General features: G+C 48.1%; 1 protein-coding gene across 1 annotated transcript; it reads right to left on the reverse strand.

The window, feature by feature from the left end:
• Positions 1–1,595: 1,595 nt before the first annotated feature.
• On the reverse strand, positions 1,596–17,989 carry RBFA (ribosome binding factor A). The gene is made up of 7 exons (XM_038771045.1): positions 17,849–17,989; positions 15,092–15,134; positions 11,761–11,937; positions 9,194–9,306; positions 6,117–6,201; positions 4,912–4,985; positions 1,596–2,091 (listed from the first exon to the last, which is right to left on the reverse strand). Exons 1-7 carry the CDS (start codon positions 17,980–17,982, stop codon positions 1,644–1,646), a joined length of 1,074 nt encoding a protein of 357 aa, XP_038626973.1. The 5' UTR covers positions 17,983–17,989; the 3' UTR covers positions 1,596–1,643.
• Between the last annotated feature and the right edge of the window lie 2,343 nt (positions 17,990–20,332).

Consider the following 20,332-nt stretch of genomic DNA (forward strand, 5'->3'; position numbering starts at 1 on the left):
GCCCACAGCGTGGTTACAATTGGGGGACTCCATCCCCAAGGCCCGTCCCCCAGTGGGAGGTGGGAATCTCACCCCCGTCGTCGCCGGTGTCCCTTCTGCCAGTCCAGAGCTGGACCAGACTGTAAGCTCCCGGAGGGCAAGGGTTTTCTCCCCCCTTGAACTTACCCAATACAAGCTCAGAGACTACTGCGGCTTCCTCCTCCTCCTCATCAATCGTATTTATTGAGCGCTTACTGTGTACAGAGCACTGTACTAAGCTTCCTGGGTTCATTTTTTTATACATGGTATTTGTTAAGCACTTACTAAGTGCCTTTCACCATCTCTGGGCCTCCGTTTCCACATCTGTAAAATGGGGATGAAACACCTGTTCTCCCTTAGACCGAGCCCCGTCCAGTCCAGATTGTGTCGTGTCTCTCCCCAGGGCTCAGCGCAGACTGTGAGCCCACTGTTGGGTAGGGACCGTCTCTATATGTTGCCAACTTGCACTTCCCAAGCGCTTAGTACAGTGCTCTGCATGGCTCAGTGGAAAGAGCCAGGATTTTGGAGTCAGAGGTCATGGGTTCAAATCCCGGCTCCGCCACTTGTCAGCTGTGTGACTTTGGGCAAGTCACTTAACTTCTCTGCGCCTCAGTGACCTCATCTGGAAAATGGGGATGAAGACTGTGAGCCCCCCGTGGGACAACCTGATCACCTTATAACCTCCCCAGCGCTTAGAACAGTGCTTTGCACATAGTAAGTGCTTAATAAATGCTATCATTATCATTATTAATAAATACGATTGAATGAATGAATGAATATATGCCCGCCTTACCTCCTTCCCCTCCCCACAGCACCTGTATATATGTTTGTACGTCCTTATTACTCTAACTTGTACATATTTACTATTGTTTATTTGTTAATATGTTTTGTCACCTGTCTCCCCCTTCTAGACTGTGAGCCCGCTGTTGGGTAGGGACCGTCTCTATATGTTGCCAACGTGTACTTCCCGAGCGCTTAGCCCAGTGCTCTGCACACAGTAAGCGCTCAATAAATACGATTGATTATTATGTTCCAAGCACCGTACAGTGCTCTGCACACAGTAAGCGCTCAATAAATGATTGAATGAATGAATGAATGAATATGCCATCTTGATATTGGCCGGGACCACGCCTGCTAAGTCTGTTGCGCTGGACTCTCCCCCAGGTGCTCAGTACAGTACTCTGCGAGTAGAAAGTGTTCCATCAATATCACTGATTGCCTCGTCATATTATTATTATTATTATTAATAATACTTCCACCCCAAGAACAGCCCCACCCTCGTCTTCCTTCCCCTCGTCCGTCCTCTTTATTCCCTCCCGACCCCGGAGAGGCCTCTGCGCCCGCTTCCATCCATCCGGGGGCGAGGGTCTCCCTTCGCCCGTATTCCCAGGAGCAGCCTGCCTCGGTGGAAAGAGCCCGGGCTTTGGAGTCAGAGGTCACGGGTTCGAATCCCGGCTCCACCGCGGGTCCGCTGCGTGACCTTGGGCAGGCCACTTCACTTCTCTGAGCCTCAGTTCCCTCACCTGTCAAACGGGGATTGGCTGTGAGCCCCACGCGGGGCAGCCTGATCACGTCGTATCCCCCCCCGGCGCTTAGAACAGCGCGTTGCACGTAGTAAGCGCTTACTACATGTCATCGTCATTATTATTACTCGGCCGGGAGTCCTGCGAGCGGCGGAGGAGTCGATTCCGGCCGGGACACGCGCGCCCGGCGGCGTCTCCACCGTCCTCGGTTTCCAGCTCTCGTAGGGCCATTTGGAGTTCGTCCTCCACGCTCCCGGGGTCATGGGGCTGGACCCCGTCTCCCGGGGGGCCCAGCCGGTGGTAGGCCTGGGGGGTGACGTCGTCGTCCTCCTCTTCCTGGGGGTGCCGGCCCTTCTTCCCCTTCCTCCCCTTCCTCCACCTCTGCGCCTTGGCCTGGTGCTGCTTGCCGCCGCCGCCGCCGCCGTCCTCCCCAGCCCGCGGCCTGGCTTTCTGTCTCTTATATTCGGCGATCTGCTTAAGCAGGGCCGCGTGGTCAATCCCAAACAGGCTCGTCTGGGCCTCCGCCGGCCCCGGCTTGGCCTCCGCTTCCCTGGGGAGACAGAGGAGGAGGTGGTCCTTGGGCGGCGACTCACTCTGTCCATTTATTACTCATTTTACTTGTACATATTTACTGTTCATTTTGTTAATCCCATCCGCCAAGCTAGCTCTCTTCCTCCAATTTCCTTCCAATTTGTACTTCCCAAGCGCTTAGTACAGTGCTCTGCACATAGTAAGCGCTCAATAAATACGATTGATTGATTCCTCCCTTCAAGGCCCTACTGAGAGCTCACCTCCTCCAGGAGGCCTTCCCACACTGAGCCCCTTCCTTCCTCTCCCCCACGTCCCCCTCTCCATCCCCCCCCATCTTACCTCCTTCCCTTCCCCACATCACCTGTATATATGGATATGTTTGTACATATTTATTACTCTATTTTACTTGTCCATATCTATTCTATTTATTTTACTTTGTTAGTATGTTTGGTTTTGTTCTCTGTCTCCCCCTTTTAGACTGTGAGCCCACCGTTGGGTAGGGACTGTCTCTATATGTTGCCAACTTGTACTTCCCAAGCGCTTAGTGTACTAGGCCGCCCTTACTGAGCACAGTAAGTGCTCAATAAATATGATTGATGATGATTACTCTATTTTACTTGTCCATATCTATTCTATTTATTTTATTTTGTTAGTATGTTTGGTTTTGTTCTCTGTCTCCCCCTTTTAGACTGTGAGCCCACTGTTGGGTAGGGACTGTCTCTATATGTTGCCAACTTGTACTTCCCAAGCGCTTAGTACAGTGCTCTGCACACAGTAAGCGCTCAATAAATACGATTGATGATGATGATTCCCCCCATCTTACCTCCTTCCCTTCCCCACAGCACCTGCATATATGTATATATGTTTGTACATATTTATTACTCTATTTATTTTACTTGTACATATCTATTCTATTTATTTCATTTTGCTTAGTATGTTTGGTTTTGTTCTCCGTCTCCCCCTTGTAGACTGTGAGCACACTGCTGGGTAGGAACTGTCTCTATATGTTGCCAATTTGTACTTCCCAAGCGCTTAGTACAGTGCTCTGCACACAGTAAGCGCTCAATAAATACGATTGATGATGATGATGATTCCCCCCATCTTACCTCCTTCCCTTCCCCACAGCACCTGTACATATGTATATATGTTTGTACATATTTATTACTCTATTTTACTTGTACATATCTATTCTATTTATTTTATTTTGTTAGTATGTTTGGTTTTGTTCTCTGTCTCCCCCTTTTAGACTGGACTAAGCGCTTGGGAAGTACAAGTTGGTGACATATAGAGACGGTCCCTACCCAACCGTGGGTTCACAGTCTAAAAGGGGGAGACAGAGAACAAAACCAAACATACTAACAAAATAAAATAAATAGACTAGATATGTACAAGTAAAATAAATAAGTAAATAGAGTAATAAATATGTACAAACATATACACTGCACACAGTAAGCGCTCAATAAATACGACAATGAATGAATTAAAACAGCGGGCCCCGATTCCACCAACCACCGGCTGACTCCCCAGGGTTCGGCGGCGAAACTTGGGCCAACCTTGGGCGTGAGTCCGGCTCGGCACAGAGCGGGGCTGGGGGGCGATGAGCACAATCAATCAATCAATCGTATTTATTGAGCGCTTACTGTGTGCACAGCACTGTACTAAGCGCTTGGGAAGTCCAAGTTGGCAACATATAGAGACGGTCCCTACCCAACCGTGGGTTCACAGTCTAAAAGGGGGAGACAGAGAACAAAACCAAACATACTAACAAAATAAAACAAATTGAATAGATATGTACAAGTAAAATAGAGTAATAAATATGTACAAACATATATACTGTACACAGTAAGCGCTCAATAAATACAACTGAATGAATGAATTAAAAGACTAAACAGCAGGCCCCGATTCCACCAACCACCGGCTGACTCCCCAGGGTTCGGCGGCGAAACTTGGGCCAACCTTGGGCGTGAGTCCGGCTCGGCACAGAGCGGGGCTGGGGGGCGATGAGCACAATCAATCAATCAATCAATTGTATTTATTGAGCGCTTACTGTGTGCAGAGCACTGGACTAAGCGCTTGGGAAGTACAAGGTGGCAACATATAGAGACAGTCCCTACCCAACAGTGGGCTCAAAGTCTAAAAGGGGGAGATGGAGAACAAAACCAAACATACTAACAAAATAAAATAAATAGAATAGATATGGACAAGTAAAATAAATAAATAAATTAATAGAGTAATAAATATGTAGAAACATATACATATATACAGGTGCTGTGGGGAAGGGAAGGAGGTAAGATGGGGGGGATCATCATCATCATCATCAACCGTATTTATTGAGCGCTTACTGTGTGCAGAGCACTGTACTAAGCGCTTGGGAAGTACAAGTTGGCAACATATAGAGACAGTCCCTACCCAACAGTGGGCTCACAGTCTAGAAGGGGGAGACGGAGAACAAAACCAAACAAAATAAAATAAATAGAATAGATATGGACAAGTAAAATAAATAGAGTAATAAATATATACAAGCATATATACATATATACAGGTGCTGTGGGGAAGGGAAGGAGGTAAGATGGGGGGAGAGGGGGACGGGGGGGGAGAGGAAGGAAGGGGCTCAGTGTGGGAAGGCCTCCTGGAGGAGGTGAGCTCTCAGTAGGGCCTTGAAGGGAGGAAGAGAGCTAGCTTGGCGGATGGGCAGAGGGATTGGGGGCATTCCAGGCCCCGGGGAGCACAGGTGGGCTAGTGGCTGGGCTGAAAAGGAACCTGGGGCGATTTCTTGAGCGCTAACTGTGCGCAGAGCACTGTACGAAGGGCTGGCAAAGGAACCTGGGAGGAAACTCACCCGAGATGACGCCGGTCCTCGTCGTCCTGATCTTCTGGAGGCCCGAAGTCAGCCGCCTGAAGTAACCTTTCCACCTGGAGAGGGGACAAGGCGGCCACAGGGCCATACCCTGGACTGTATTAACCGACACCCAGGGCCCCCTTAATGATGGCATTTATTAAGCGCTTACTATGTGCAAAACACTGTTCTAAGCCCTGGGGAGGTTCCAGGGTAATCAGGTTGTCCCACGGGGGGCTCACAGTCTTCATCCCCCTCTCCATCCACCCCATTCTACCTCCTTCCCTTCCCCACAGTACCTGTATATGTGTATATATGTTTGTACATATTTATTTATTTTACTTGTACATATCTATTCTATTTATTTTATATTATAGTATGTTTGGTTTTGTTCTCTGTCCCCCCCTTCTAGACTGTGAGCCCACTGTTGGGTAGGGACCGTCTCTATATGTTGCCAACTTGTACTTCCCAAGCGCTTCGTCCAGTGCTCTGCACACAGTAAGCGCTCAATAAATACAACCGATTGATTGATTGATTCATCCCCATTTTAGAGATGAGGCAGCTGAGGCCCAGAGAAGTGAAGTGACTTGTCCACAGTCACCCAGCTGACAACCGGTGGAGCCGGGATTTGAACCCCTGACCTCTGACTCCAAAGCCCGGGCTCTTCCCACTGAGCCACGCTGCTTCTCCCTTAGCCCACTGTTGGGTAGGGACCGTCTCTCTATGTTGCCAACTTGGACTTCCCAAGCGCTTAGTACGGTGCTCTGCCCACAGTAAGCGCTCAATAAATACGATCGATTGATCGATCAGCCCCTGACCCCAGGCCACGGCCAACAAGGAGAACGGAGGGGGATTCGTCCTTCACTCGCTCACTCATTCGGTCGTATTTATTGAGCGCTTACTGTGTGCAAAGCGCGTGGGGGAGTACGGAACAACCAAAAAGGGAGGCATTCCCTGCCCCCATCATCATCGATCGTATTGATTGAGCGCTTACTATGGGCAGAGCACTGTACTAAGCGCTTGGGAAGTACAAATTGGCAACATATAGAGACAGTCCCTGCCCAACGGCGGGCCCCCAGCGAGTTTACGGTCAAGACGGGGGAGACGGACAACGTGAAGGGGCCACCGCCGAATCCCGCCCGTCCGCGCCTCGTGCCGGTCGGTTGACGGCCCAGGAATTTCCCGGCGGTCCCGGGGGCCCGCCTCACCTCCGCTCTGGCGGCGTTTTCCCGGTCCCGGACGAAGACGATGGGGGGGACGTTCTGCAGGATCTGCTGGGTGATCAGGAGGTGCCTAAGGGGGACAGTCACGTCGGCGGGGCGTCTCGGGGCCGAGGCCGCGGTGGGCACCGGAGCACGGAGCGTAACCCAAGCCCAGCGGCGAGGGGCCCAGGGGATACAGCCCGGGCGTCCGAAGGACCTGGGTTCGAGTCCCCGTTCTGCCCCTCGCCCGCTGGGGCAAGGGACTTCACTGTGCCTCACTTACCTCCCCTGTAAAATGGGGATTAAGGCGCTGAGCCCCAGGCGGGACCCATTTTAGAATGAAAATCCCTATTTTAGAGATGAGGTGACTGAGGCCCAGAGAAGTGAAGTGACTTGCCCACAGTCACCCAGCTGACAACCGGCGGAGCCGGGATTTGAACCCCTGACCTCTGACTCCAAAGCCCGGGCTCTTCCCACTGAGCCACGTTGCTTCTCCCTTAGCCTGTGAGCCCACTGTTGGGTAGGGACTGTCTCTATATGTTGCCAATTTGTACTTCCCAAGCGCTTAGTACAGTGCTCTGCACATAGTAAGCGCTCAATAAATACGATTGATGATGATGATGATTCGCTTGGATCTACCCCAGTACTTAGTACAGTGCCTGGAACTGTATATGTTGCCAACCTGTACTTCCCAAGCGCTTAGTCCAGTGCTCTGCACACAGTAAGCGCTCAATAAATACGATTGATTGATTGGAACAAGATAAGCGCTTAACAAATACCATTCTAGACTGTGAGCCCACTGTTGGGTAGGGACCGTCTCTATATGTTGCCAACTTGTAATCAATCAATCAATCAATCGTATTTGTTGAGCGCTTACTGTGTGCAGAGCACTGTACTAAGCGCTTGGGAAATACAAATTGGCAACAAATAGAGACAGTCCCTACCCGACAGTGGGCTCACAGTCTAGAAGGGGGAGACGGAGAACAAAACCAAACATACTAACAAAATAAAATAAATAGAATAGATATGTACAAAATAATATGTAGAATAATAGAATAATTATAACAGTGCTCTGCACATAGTAAGCGCTCAATAAATACGATTAATAATGATATTATATTAACTATACGTTACAGTATAATATAATAATAATAGAATATGTACAAATAGAGTAATACAGTAATATTGTACTTGTACTTCCCAAGCGCTTAGTACAGTGCTCCGCACACAGCGCTCAATAAATACGATTGCTTGATTGATTCCGATGAAAACAAAACATCTAGAGACAGTCCCTACCCAACAGTGGGCTCACAGTCTAGAAGGGGGAGACAGAGAACAAAACCAAACATACTAACAAAATAAAATAAATAGAATAGATAGGTACAAAATAATAATATGTAGAATAATAGAATAATTATAATATAATATAATATATTAATTATACATTATAATATAAAATAATAATAGAATAATAAGTACAAAGTAATAGAGTAATATTGTACTTGTACTTCCCAAGCGCTTAGTACAGTGCTCTGCACACAGTGCTGAATAAATACGATTGATTGATTGATTCAGATGAAAACAAAACATCTAGAGACAGTCCCTATCCAACAGTGGGCTCACAGTCTAGAAGGGGGAGACGGAAAACAAAACCAAACATACTAACAAAATAAAATAGAGTAGATATGTACAAAATAATATGTAGAATAATAATAATACATTACATTAATTTGAGAGCTCACCTCCTCCAGGAGGCCTTCCCAGACTGAGCCCCTTCCTTCCTCTCCCCCTCTCTATCCCCCCCCATCTTACCTCCTTCCCTTCCCCACAGCACCTGTATATATGGATATATGTTTGTACAGATTTATTACTCTATTTATTTATTTTACTTGTCCATATCTATTCTATTTATTTTATTTTGTTAGTATGTTTGGTTTTGTTCTCCGTCTCCCCCTTTTAGACTGTGAGCCCACTGTTGGATAGGGACTGTCTCTATCTGTTGCCAGCTTGTACTTCCCAAGCGCTTAGTACAGTGCTCTGCACACAGTTAGCGCTCAATAAATACGGTGGATGATGCTGATGATGATATAATATAATAATGATAGAATAATAGGTACAAAGTAATAGAGTAATATTGTACTTGTACTTCCCAAGCGCTTAGTCCAGTGCTCTGCACGTAGTAAGCGCTCAATAAATACGGTGGATGATGCTGATGACGATATAATATAATAATGACAGAATAATAGGTACAAAGTAATAGAGTAATATTGTACTTGTACTTCCCAAGTGCTTAGTCCAGTGCTCTGCACATAGTAAGCGCTCAATAAATACGGTGGATGATGCTGATGACGATATAATATAATAATGACAGAATAATAGGTACAAAGTAGTAGAGTAATATTGTACTTGTACTTCCCAAGTGCTTAGTCCAGTGCTCTGCACATAGTAAGCGCTCAATAAATACGGTGGATGATGCTGATGACGATATAATAATGATAGAATAATAGGTACAAAGTAGTAGAGTAATATTGTACTTGTACTTCCCAAGTGCTTAGTCCAGTGCTCTGCACATAGTAAGCGCTCAATAAATACGGTGGATGATGCTGATGACGATATAATATAATAATGATAGAATAATAGGTACAAAGTAGTAGAGTAATATTGTACTTGTACTTCCCAAGCGCTTAGTCCAGTGCTCTGCACATAATAAGCGCTCAATAAATACGGTGGATGATGCTGATGACGATATAATATAATAATGATAGAATAATAGGTACAAAGTAGTAGAGTAATATTGTACTTGTACTTCCCAAGCGCTTAGTCCAGTGCTCTGCACACAGCACTCAATAAATACGATTGATTGATTGATTCCGATGAAAGCAAAGCGGCGGGATATGGCGGGAAGCGTCCGCCCTTTCTCCCCCCGTCCATTGCAAGCTCCCGGGATGCAAGTTCTCTCCCAAGTGCTCAGTTCAGTGCTCCGCGCACCGAAAGCGTTGAGACAATGCCACGGTGTGAGGGAATCGACTGAGTCCCGCTGGCCCTGCCGGTGCAGGGGGATCGGAGGTTCCCGATGGCGATACCTCATGCGCGGGGCGCTTTTCTGGAGAACGGCTTCCAGGTGGTCGTTCTTCTCCACGGACAGCGTGGTCTTCCAGTATACCCGGCACACGGAGAAGTCGGGGGACAGAGACACCTAACACCCCCCGGGCGCACACGCGAACACACGCACCCACACGCCAAAAGAGGAAGACAAGCAGATTTCAGGTCCCCGGGCCGGGCTGTTGTTTCCTCCTCTTCTCCCACTCCCTCCTGACTTGCTCCCTTTCTTCATCCCCCCCTCCCAGCCCCGCACCGCTTATTAATGCAATAATAATAATAATGATGGCATTTATTAAGCGCTTATGATCAATCAATCAATCGTATTTACTACTAATAATAATAATCTCCCCCTCATCCCCCTCTCCATCCCCCATCTTACCTCCTTCCCTACCCCAAAACACCTGTATATATGTTTGTACATATTTATTACTCTATCTATTACTCTGTTACTCTATTATTACTCTATTACTATTTATTACTCTAAATATTACTCTAGAGTAATATTTATTACTCTACTCTATTACTCTATTTTACTTGTACATATCTATTCTATTTATTTTATTTTGTTAGTATGTTTGGTTTTGTTCTCTGTCTCCCCTTTTAGACTGTGAGCCCACTGTTGGGTAGGGACTGTCTCTATACATTGCCAATTTGTACTTCCCAAGCGCTTAGTACAGTGCTCTGCACATAGTAAGCGCTCAATAAATATGATTGATGATGATGATGATGATGACGGCATTTGTTAAGCGCTTACTATGTGCAAAGCACTGTTCTAAGCGCTGGGGGGGATACAGTGTGATCAAGTTGTCCCACGTGGGGCTCACAGTCTCAATCCCCATTTTTTACAGGTGAGGGAACTGAGGCTCAGAGAAGTTAGGTAACTTGCCCAAGGTCACACAGCAACTGGTGGTGGAGCCGGGATTCGAACCCATGACCTCTGACTCCAAAGCCTGTGCTCTTTCCACTGAGCCATGCTGCTCACAGTAAGCGCTCAATAAATACAATTGATGATGATGATGATGATGATGATTATTATGACAGGGCACTCTCCCCAGGGGACTGATGGACAAATACTCTGCCGCCACGATACTCTGAGATTTGCCAACTTGTACTTCCCAAGCGCTTAGTCCAGTGCTCTGCACACAGTAAGCGCTCAATAAATATGATTGATGATGATGATGATTATTATTATTATTATTATGACAGGGCACTGTCCCCAGGGGACTGATGGACAAATATTCGCCGCCACGATACTCTGAAATTTGCCAACTTGGACTTCCCAAGCGCTTAGTCCAGTGCTCTGCACACAGTAAGCGCTCAATAAATATGATTGATGATGATGATGATGATGATTATTATTATGACAGGGCACTGTCCCCAGGGCACTGATGGACAAATACTCTGCCGCCACGATACTCGGAGATTTGCCAACTTGGACTTCCCGAGTGCTTAGTCCAGTGCTCTGCACACAGTAAGTGCTCAATAAATACGATTGATTGATTGATTGCACATAGTAAGCACTCCATAAATATGATTGATCATCTGCTCCTTCTCCATTCTCCCCTTCCTCCTCATCCATCTTAATTTTCCTCTTCCTCCTCCTCCTCTGTATTATTATTATTATTATTATTATTATGACAGGGCACTCTCCCCAGGGGACTGATGGACAAATAGTCTGCCGCCACGATACTCTGAAATCTGCCAACTTGGACTTCCCAAGCGCTTAGTCCAGTGCTCTGCACATAGTAAGCGCTCAATAAATATGATTGATGATGATGATGATGATTATTATTATTATGATGACAGGGCACTGTCCCCAGGGGACTGATGGACAAATAGTCTGCCGCCACGATACTCTGAGATCTGCCAACTTGGACTTCCCAAGCGCTTAGTCCAGTGCTCTGCACACAGTAAGTGCTCAATAAATACGATTGATTGATTGATTGCACATAGTAAGCACTCCATAAATACGATTGATCATCTGCTCCTTCTCCATTCTCCCCTTCCTCCTCATCCATCTTAATTTTCCTCTTCCTCCTCCTCCTCTGTATTATCATTATTATTATTATTATTATGATGACAGGGCACTCTCCCCAGGGGACTGATGGACAAATAGTCTGCCGCCACGATACTCTGAAATCTGCCAACTTGGACTTCCCAAGCGCTTAGTCCAGTGCTCTGCACACAGTAAGCACTCAATAAATACGATTGATGATGATGATGATGATGATGATTATTATTATGACAGGGCACTCTCCCCAGGGGACTGATGGACAAATAGTCTGCCGCCACGATACTCTGAGATTTGCCAACTTGGACTTCCCAAGTGCTTAGTCCAGTGCTCTGCACACAGTAAGGGCTCAATAAATACGATTGATGATGATTATTATTATGATGACAGGGCACTCTCCCCAGGGGACTGATGGACAAATACTCTGCCGCCACGATACTCTGAACTTTTCCAACTTGGACTTCCCAAGCGCTTAGTCCAGTGCTCTGCACACAGTAAGCGCTCAATAAATACGACTGATCGATCTGAAGAACCCACCTTGGTGAGCTCCACGTTCAGGTCGTGAAGGTCGCTGTCGATTTCCCAGTTGGACACCAAGTCGGCCAGGGCCCGGTACAGCAGGCCATCCAGGGCTCGCTTCCGGATGCTCTCCTCTTTTCCCATCTTGGGAGTCGCTGTCTTCACCAGCTGATCCAGTTTGCTGGGTTTGTGCATCTTTTATAAGGGAATCAATCGAGGGTATCCACTGGGCGCCTACTACGTGCACAGCACTGTTTCTGAGCGCTCGTGAGAGTACGACAGAATCGGCGGACACGTTCCCTGCCCGTCTTGGCGGGGGGGAGTCAGACGTAAATACGAATATTTTCTAATATATAATTTAAAGCTACGTACCTAAGTGCCGTGGGGTTGGGGACGGGGCAAACGTCAAATGTCCGAAGGTCACAGATAAATAACAATAATAATAATGATGGCATTTAGTAAGCGCTTACCGTGTGCCAAGCACTGTTCTAAGCGCTGGGGAGGTTACAAGGCGATCGGGTTGTCCCACCGGGGGCTCACGGTATTTAATCCCCATTTTACAGATGAGGGAACTGAGGCCCAGAGAAGTGACTTAATAATAATAATAATAATGGCATTTGATAAGCGCTTACTACGTGCAGAGCACTGTTCTAAGCGCTGGGGGTGGATACAAGGTGATCAGGTTGTCCCACATGGGGCTCACATCCTTAATCCCCATTGTACAGATGAGGTCACTGAGGCTCAGAGAAGTTAAGAAGCAGCGTGTCTCGGTGGAAAGGGCCCGGGCTTTGGAGTCAGAGGTCATGGGTTCAAATCCCGGCTCCGCCACATGTCTGCTGTGTGACCTTGGGCGAGTCACTTAACTTCTCTGAGCCTCATTTACCTCATCTGAAAAATGGGGATTAAGACTGTGAGCCCCACGTGGGACAACTTGATCACCTTGTGTCCCCCCCAGCGCTTAGAACAGTGCTTTGCACCTAGTAAGCGCTTAACAAATGCCATCATTATTGTTATTATTGAGTTGCCCAAGGTCACACAGCAGACATGTGGCGGAGCTGGGATTCGAACCCACGACCTCTGACTCCAAAGCCCGGGCTCTTTTCCACTGAGCCACGTTGCAGGCCCAAGTGCATAAACGAAGCAGAAGGGAGAGGGGGACGGGGAAAAGACAACTTCGTCGGGGAAGGCCTCTTGCAGGAGACGTGATCATCATAATGCTCTGAAGGTGGAGAGAGTGACGCATTTATTCCAACACTTAACGGTTCTGGGCACATAGTAAGCGCCTAACAAGTACCATAATTATTATTACTATGCTTTAAAGGGCTTCCTTCCACACCACGTCGAAAGGACTAGCCCCTTCCTTCCTCTCCCCCTCGTCCCCCTCTCCATCCCCCCCATCTTCCCCACAGCACCTGTATATATGTTTGTATATATTTATTACTCTATTTATTTTACTTGTACCTATCTATTCTATTTATTTGGTTAGTATGTTTGGTTTTGTTCTCTGATGATGATGATATGTTTGTACATATTTATTACTCTATTTATTTTACTTGTCCATATCTATTCTATTTATTTTATTTTGTTAGTATGTTTGGTTCTGTTCTCTGTCTCCCCCTTCTAGACTGTGAGCCCGCTGTTGGGTAGGGGCTGTCTCTAGATGTTGCCAATTTGGACTTCCCAAGCGCTCAGTACAGTGCTCTGCACATAGTAAGCGCTCAATAAATACGATTGATGATGATGATGATGATGTCTCCCCCTTTTAGACTGTGAGCCCACTGTTGGGTAGGGACTGTCTCTCTATGTTGCCAACCTGGACTTCCCAAGCGCTTAGTCCAGTGCTCTGCACACAGTAAGCGCTCAATATGACTGATTGATTGACTGATTGACTGTCTTCTGAGGACCACCCACCCCTACCGCAGCAGCAAGACGGTCGGTCCCAAAGGAGGCATAAGCTTCGGCCCAGTTTGGTTGTCATCATCATCAATCGCATTTATTGAGCGCTTACTATGTGCAGAGCACTGTACTAAGCGCTTGGGAAGTACAAATTGGCAACATATAGAGACGGTCCCTACCCAACAGTGGGCTCACAGTCTAAAAGGGCTGTCCTGACCGTGCCCTCCTTTCCCCTTCTCCCGCTCCCTTCTGCTCCGCCTTGACCTGCTCCATTTATTCATCACCCCCCCGCAGCCCCACAGCACTTTATGTCCATACCTGTCATTTTAATTATCTATCCCTCCTCCGAACCATCTCCATCCCCTCTCCATCCCCCCCATCTTACCTCCTTCCCTTCCCCACAGCACCTGTATAGATGTTTGTACATATTGATTACTCTATTTACTTGTCCATATCTATTCTATTTATGTTATTTTGTTAGTATGTTTGGTTTTGTTCTCTGTGTCCCCCTTCTAGACTGTGAGCCCACCGTTGGATAGGGACTGTCTCTATATGATGCCAACTTGGACTTCCCAAGCGCTTAGTACAGTGCTCTGCACACAGTAAGTGCTCAATAAATACGATTGATTGACTGATTGAACCGTCAGCTCCTTGTGGGCTGGGAATGTGTCTGTTATCTGTTAAGAGTGTACTCTCCCAAGTGCTTAAAACAGTGCTCTGCACCCAGTAAGCGCATTAAACCCTCATTTCTCCTTCTCCCAAACCCTTCCGCATCGCTCTCGATGTGGAGCTCTCTTCCCTCCTTCGAAGCCCTACCGAGAGCCCACCTCCTCCAGGAGGCCTTCCCACACTGAGCCCCCTCCCCATCCCCCCGTCTTACCTCCTTCCCCTCCCCACAGCACCAGTATATACATATGTACGTCTTTATTACGCTATTTTATTGGTACGTATTTAGTCTATTTATTTTATTTGGTTTCTATGTTTTGTCGTCCGTCTCCCCCTTCTAGACTGTGAGCCCGCTGTTGGGCAGGGGCCGTCTCTAGATGCTGCCAGCTTGGACTTCCCAAGCGTTTAGTGCAGTGCTCAGTAAGCGCTCAATAAATACGACTGAATGAATGAATGAATGAAGTGCTCAATAAATACGACTGACTGACAGATTACCCCAGGCACCGCACTCTACACTTCCCCAAGGAATGAATCTGTCTCCCGTCCCCATAGGTCTGCAGGCTGAGACATCTTTAATGGGACGTTTGCCTCCCGCTGGAGCGGAATTCACCCCTGGACGGACTCTAGTACAGCACCTCCCGCCCCGGGGGTGCTCAATAGGTGGCTGAGGATGATGACGGTGATGGGGGCCCAGACAGGGCTCCGGATTCGTGGTTGGGTCGTTGCGGGAGAGCGGCTTCCGCGCAGCCAAGGCCTCGGTCCCAAGCTCGCGGGGTCCCGTACTTACATAGTGGGGTCCCAGGGACGAACCTTCATACCAGAACTTCTTCCTGCGGGACCACAATAAAAACAATAGTGATCGTTAATGATGGTGTTAATCTAGCGCCGAAGGGGTGCCGGGGTACCGGGATCAAGGCAAGACCCAAGCCCGGGCCCAAGCGGGGCTCAGGGTCTAAGGGGCTGGGAGAGTGGGCGATAATAATAAAAATAATAATGAAAGCATTTGTCAAGTGCTTACTATGTGCCAAGCACCGATCTAAGCACTGGGAGTGGGGAGGTACAAGGTTGTCCCACGGGAGGCTCACAGTCTTCATCCCCATTTGACAGATGAGGGAACTGAGGCCCGGAGAAGTGAAGTGACTTGCCCAGAGTCACCCAGCTGACAAGTGGCAGAGGTAGGATTAGAACCCATGACCTCTGACTCCCAAGGCCGGGCTCTTTCCACCGAGCCACGCTGCTTCTCTATTTTCCCCCCATTTAACAGACAAGGAAACAAAGGCCCAGAGAGGTTAAGTGACTGGTCCGAGGTCACACGGCAGGCCGGCGGCAGAAGCCAGGCCTCCTGCCTCCCAGCTCTGTGCTCTTTCCACATGGCCAAGTCACTTCACTTCTCTGGGCCTCAGTTACCTTAACTGTAAAGTGGGGAAGAAGACTGTGAACCTGATGTATATTTGTACATGCTTATTACTCCATTTATTTTATTAATGATGTGTCTATAGCTATAATTCTGTTTATTCTGACGGTTCTGACACCTGTCTACCAGTTTGGTTTTGTTGTCTGTCTTCCCCTTCTAGACTGTGAGCCCGTTGTGGGCAGGGACAATCTCTATCTGTTGTCGAACTGGACTTTCCAAGCGCTTAGTACAGTGCTCTGCACACGGGAAGCGCTCAATATTTGTCAGCTGTGTGACTCTAGGTGAGTCACTTCACTTCTCTGGGCCTCAGTTCCGTGGCTCAGTGGAAGGAGTACGGGCTTTGGAGTCAGAGGTCACGGGTTCAAATCCCGGCTCCGCCAACTGTCAGCTGTGTGACTTTGGGCAAGTCACTTCACTTCTCTGGGTCTCAGTTCCCTCATCTGTAAAATGGGGATTAAGACTGTGAGGCCCCCCGTGGGACAACCTGATCACCCTGTAACCTCCCCAGTGCTTAGAACAGTGCTTTGCACATAGTAAGCGCTTAATAGATGCCATTATTATTATTATTAAGCCCTTTGAAGGCAGGTATACTGCCTACTTACTCTATTGTACCCTCCCAAGCATTCACTACAGTGCTCTGCACAGAGTCGGCATCCAGTAGGTAGAAGCGGCGTGGCTTAGTAGCTTGTAACCTCCCCAGTGCTTAGAACAGTGCTTTGCACATAGTAAGTGCTTAATGAATGCCATTATTATTGTTGTTATTATTATTATTAACACTGGTCAGCAGTGTGACTTTGGGCAAGTCACTTCTCTGGGCCTCAGTTCCCTCATCTGTAAAATGGGGATGAAGACTGGGAGCCCCAGGTGGGACAACCTGATCACCTTGTATTCCCCCTAGCGCTAAGAACAGTGCCTGGCACGTAGTAAGTGCTTAATAAATCCATCATTGTTATTAATAATAATATTAATTATATATAATATACTATAATATATAACACATAATATAATATATGTAATAATGATATTAATACATTACTAATTATTAATATTATATATTATTATATTGATAATAATAATAACGATTGAATGAATGAGCCCTACTGAGAGCTCACCTCCTCCAGGAGGCCTTCCCAGACTGAGCCCCCTCCACCCCATCCCATCCCCCCCCGCCTTGCCTCCTTCCCCTCCCCACAACACCTGTATATATGTATATATGTTTGTACGTATTTATTACTCTATTTTATTTGTACATATTTATTCTTTTTATTTTATTTTGTGAATGTTTTGTTGTCTGTCTCCCCCTCGTAGACCGTGAGCCCGCTGCTGGGTAGGGACCGTCTCTAGATGTTGCCAACTTGGACTTCCCAAGCGCTTAGTACAGTGCTCTGCACACAGTAAGCGCTCAATAAATACGATTGAATGAATGAATGAATACGATTGAATGAATGAACGAATAGACCACGCCCAACGCAAAGCCCCGCCCCCCCTACGTACGAACCACGCCCGACGTACAAGCCCCGCCCCTCACACGTCGAGGCCCCGCCCCTGCACGCAAGTACGTCATGACGTAGAGCCCCGCCTCATACGCATGTCCAGGCCCCGCCCCCACGCACGAAGCTCGCCACGACGTAAAGCCCCGCCCCCATGCACGCCTAGGCCACGCCCCCACATACAAACCAGGCCATGACGTGCGTCCCGCCCCCTACGTACAAACACGCCATGGCGTGAAGCCCTGCCCCCAACACACGTCCAGGCCACGCCCCCTAAAGCACGAATTACGTCACGACGTGAAGCTCCGCCCCACACACGTCCCTACGTACGGATGACGTGAGCCCCACCCCTTCGGACGTCCAGGCCACGCCCCTACGTACAAGCACGCCAAGACGTGCAGCCCTGCCCCTACGTACAAATACGTCATGACGTAAACCCCCGCCCCACGCGCACGTCCAGGCCGCGGCACTACGTACGAACCCCGCCCCTTACGCACGTCCAGGCCCCGCCCCTACATACACGTCACGACGTGAAGCCCCGCCCCTTCCGCACGCATGGCGCATAAGCCCCGCCCCTACGCACGTCCAGACACGCCCTTACGTCCAAGCCCCGCCCCTTCCGCCCGCCGGCCCCCTTTACTTCGTCTTAGAGGCGAACTTCTTGAGCAAGTTGTTAGAGCCGCCATGGTGGTCGGAGGCGTGCAACGCTCGCCCCGAGCCCCGGACCCAGGCGTGCCCGGCCCCCAAGCCCCTGCGGCCCAGCGCCCTCCACATCTCCTCCTCCTCCCGCGGGGGGACCAGCCCGCCGCGCTGAGGCGAGGGGCCGCCGACGACGCCCATTGGCTGCGGAGGAGCGGGTCCCGCCCACCGCCCTCCGCTCGTCCAATGGGGTGCCGCCGGTCCTACCACGTGACGCCAGGACGCGTGACGTCACACGCCCAGAGCGCGGGGGGAGCGACGACCGTTTCTTCATTCATTCATTCATTCAACCACCTTTATTATTAATAATAACGTTATACATAATTATAACAACTTCCATTAGGGCTTTATGACATTTATTAAGTGCTTACAATGCGCCAGGCGCTGTACTGAGCGCTGAGGCGGATGCGTGCTGGGCGACCTTGGGCAAGTCCCTTCACTGTGCCTCAGTTTCCTCATCTGTAAAATGGGGAGTAATAGTAATAATAATAAATAATGGTGGCATTTATTAAGCGATTACTATGTGCAAAGCACTGTTCTAAGCGCTGGGGAGGTTGTCCCACGGGGGCTCACAGTCAATCCCCATTTTCCAGATGAGGTAACTGAGGCCCAGAGAAGTGAAGTAATAATAATAATAATAATGATGGCATTTATTAAGCGCTTACTATGTGCAAAGCACTGTTCTAAGCGCTGGGGGGGATACAAGGTGATCAGGTTGTCCCATGGGGGGCTCACAGTCTTAATCCCCATTTTACAGATGAGGGAACTGAGGCTCAGAGAAGTGAAGTGATTTGCCCAAGGTCACACAGCAGACATGTGGTGGAGTGAGGATTCGAACCCATGACCTCTGACTCCAAAGCCCGGGCTCTTTCCACTGAGCCACGCTGCTTCTCATCTCCTCATCTGTAAAATGGGGAGTAATAATAAGAATAATAATAAATACTGATGGCATTTGTTAAGCACTTACTATGTACAAAGCACTCTTCTAAGCGCAGGGGAGGTTACAGCGTGATCAGGTTGGCCCATGGGGGGCTGACAGTTTTAATCCCCATTTTACAGATGAGGGAACTGAGGCCCAGAGAAGTGAAGTGAGTTGCCCAAAGTCACACAGCTGACAAGTGGTGGAGCAGGGATTTGAACCCATGACCTCTGACTCCAAAGCCCGGGCTCTTTCCTCTGAGTCACGCTGCTTCTCATCTCCTCATCTGTAAAATGGAGAGTAATAATAATAATAAATAAGGGATGGCATTTATTAAGCGCTTACTACGTGCCAAGCACTGTTCTAAGTGCTGGGGAGGATACAAGGTGATCAGGTTGTCCCACGTGGGGCTCATAGTCTTCATCCCCATTTTCCAGATGAGGGAACTGAGGCCCAGAGAAGTGAAGTGATTTGCCCAAAGTCACACAGCTGACAAGTGGTGGAGCAGGGATTTGAACCCATGACCTCTGACTCCCAAGCCCGGGCTCTTTCCACTGAGCCATGCTGCTTCTTATCTCCTCATCTGTAAAATGGAGAGGAATAATAATAATAAATAAGGGATGGCATTTATTAAGCGCTTACTATGTGCAAAGCACTGTTCTAAGCGCTGGGGAGGATACAAGGTGATCAGGTTGTCCCACATGGGACTCACAGTCTTCATCCCCATTTTCCAGATGAGGGAACTGAGGCTCAGAGAAGTGAAGTGAGTTGCCCAAAGTCACACAGCTGACAAGTGGTGGAGCAGGGATTTGAACCCACGACCACTGACTCCAAAGCCCGGGCTCTTTCCACTGAGCCATGCTGCTTCTCATCTCCTCATCTGTAAAATGGAGAGTAATAATACGAATAATAATAAATAATGATGGCATTTGTTAAGCGCTTACTATGTGGCAAAGCACTGTTCTAAGCATAGGGGAGGATACAAAGTGATGAGGCTCACAGTCAATCCCCATTTTACAGATGAGGTAATTGACACATAGAGAAGTGACTTGCCCAAAGTCACACAGCTGACAATTGGCAGAGCTGGGATTTGAACCCATGACCTCTGACTCCCAAGCCCGGGCTCTTTCCACTGAGCCATGGAAGAATTCATTCACTCAATCACATTTATTGAGTGGTTACTGTGTTTAGAGCACTGTACTAAGCGCTTGGGAAGTACAAATTGGCAACATATAGAGATGGTCCCTACCCAACAACGGGCTCACAGTCTAGAATTAATAATTCATAATTAATAATAAGAACAATGATATTTGTTAAGCGTTTTTGATGTGCCAAGCGTTCATTCATTCATTCAATCATACTTATTGAGCGCTTACTGTGTGCAGAGAGCACTGTACTAAGTGCTTGGGAAGTACAAATCGGCAATATATAGAGATGGTCCCTACCCAACAACGGGCTCACAGCCTAGAAGTAATAATTCATAACTAATAATAATAACAATGGTAT

The sequence above is a fragment of the Tachyglossus aculeatus genome, chromosome X2 (genome assembly GCF_015852505.1).
Source record: "Tachyglossus aculeatus isolate mTacAcu1 chromosome X2, mTacAcu1.pri, whole genome shotgun sequence".
NCBI classification, from domain to species: domain Eukaryota; kingdom Metazoa; phylum Chordata; class Mammalia; order Monotremata; family Tachyglossidae; genus Tachyglossus; species Tachyglossus aculeatus.

Coding starts and splice junctions, on each gene's coding strand:
- RBFA (XM_038771045.1), bottom strand. CDS start 17,982: ATGTGGAGGGCGCTGGGCCGCAGGGGCTTGGGGGCCGGGCACGCCTGG. Junction 9,307..11,760: donor TGAACGTGGAGCTCACCAAG/GTGGGTTCTTCA, acceptor GGGGGGTGTTAG/GTGTCTCTGTCCCCCGACTT. Junction 2,092..4,911: donor GAGGACCGGCGTCATCTCGG/GTGAGTTTCCTC, acceptor CTGTCTCCCCAG/GGAAGCGGAGGCCAAGCCGG.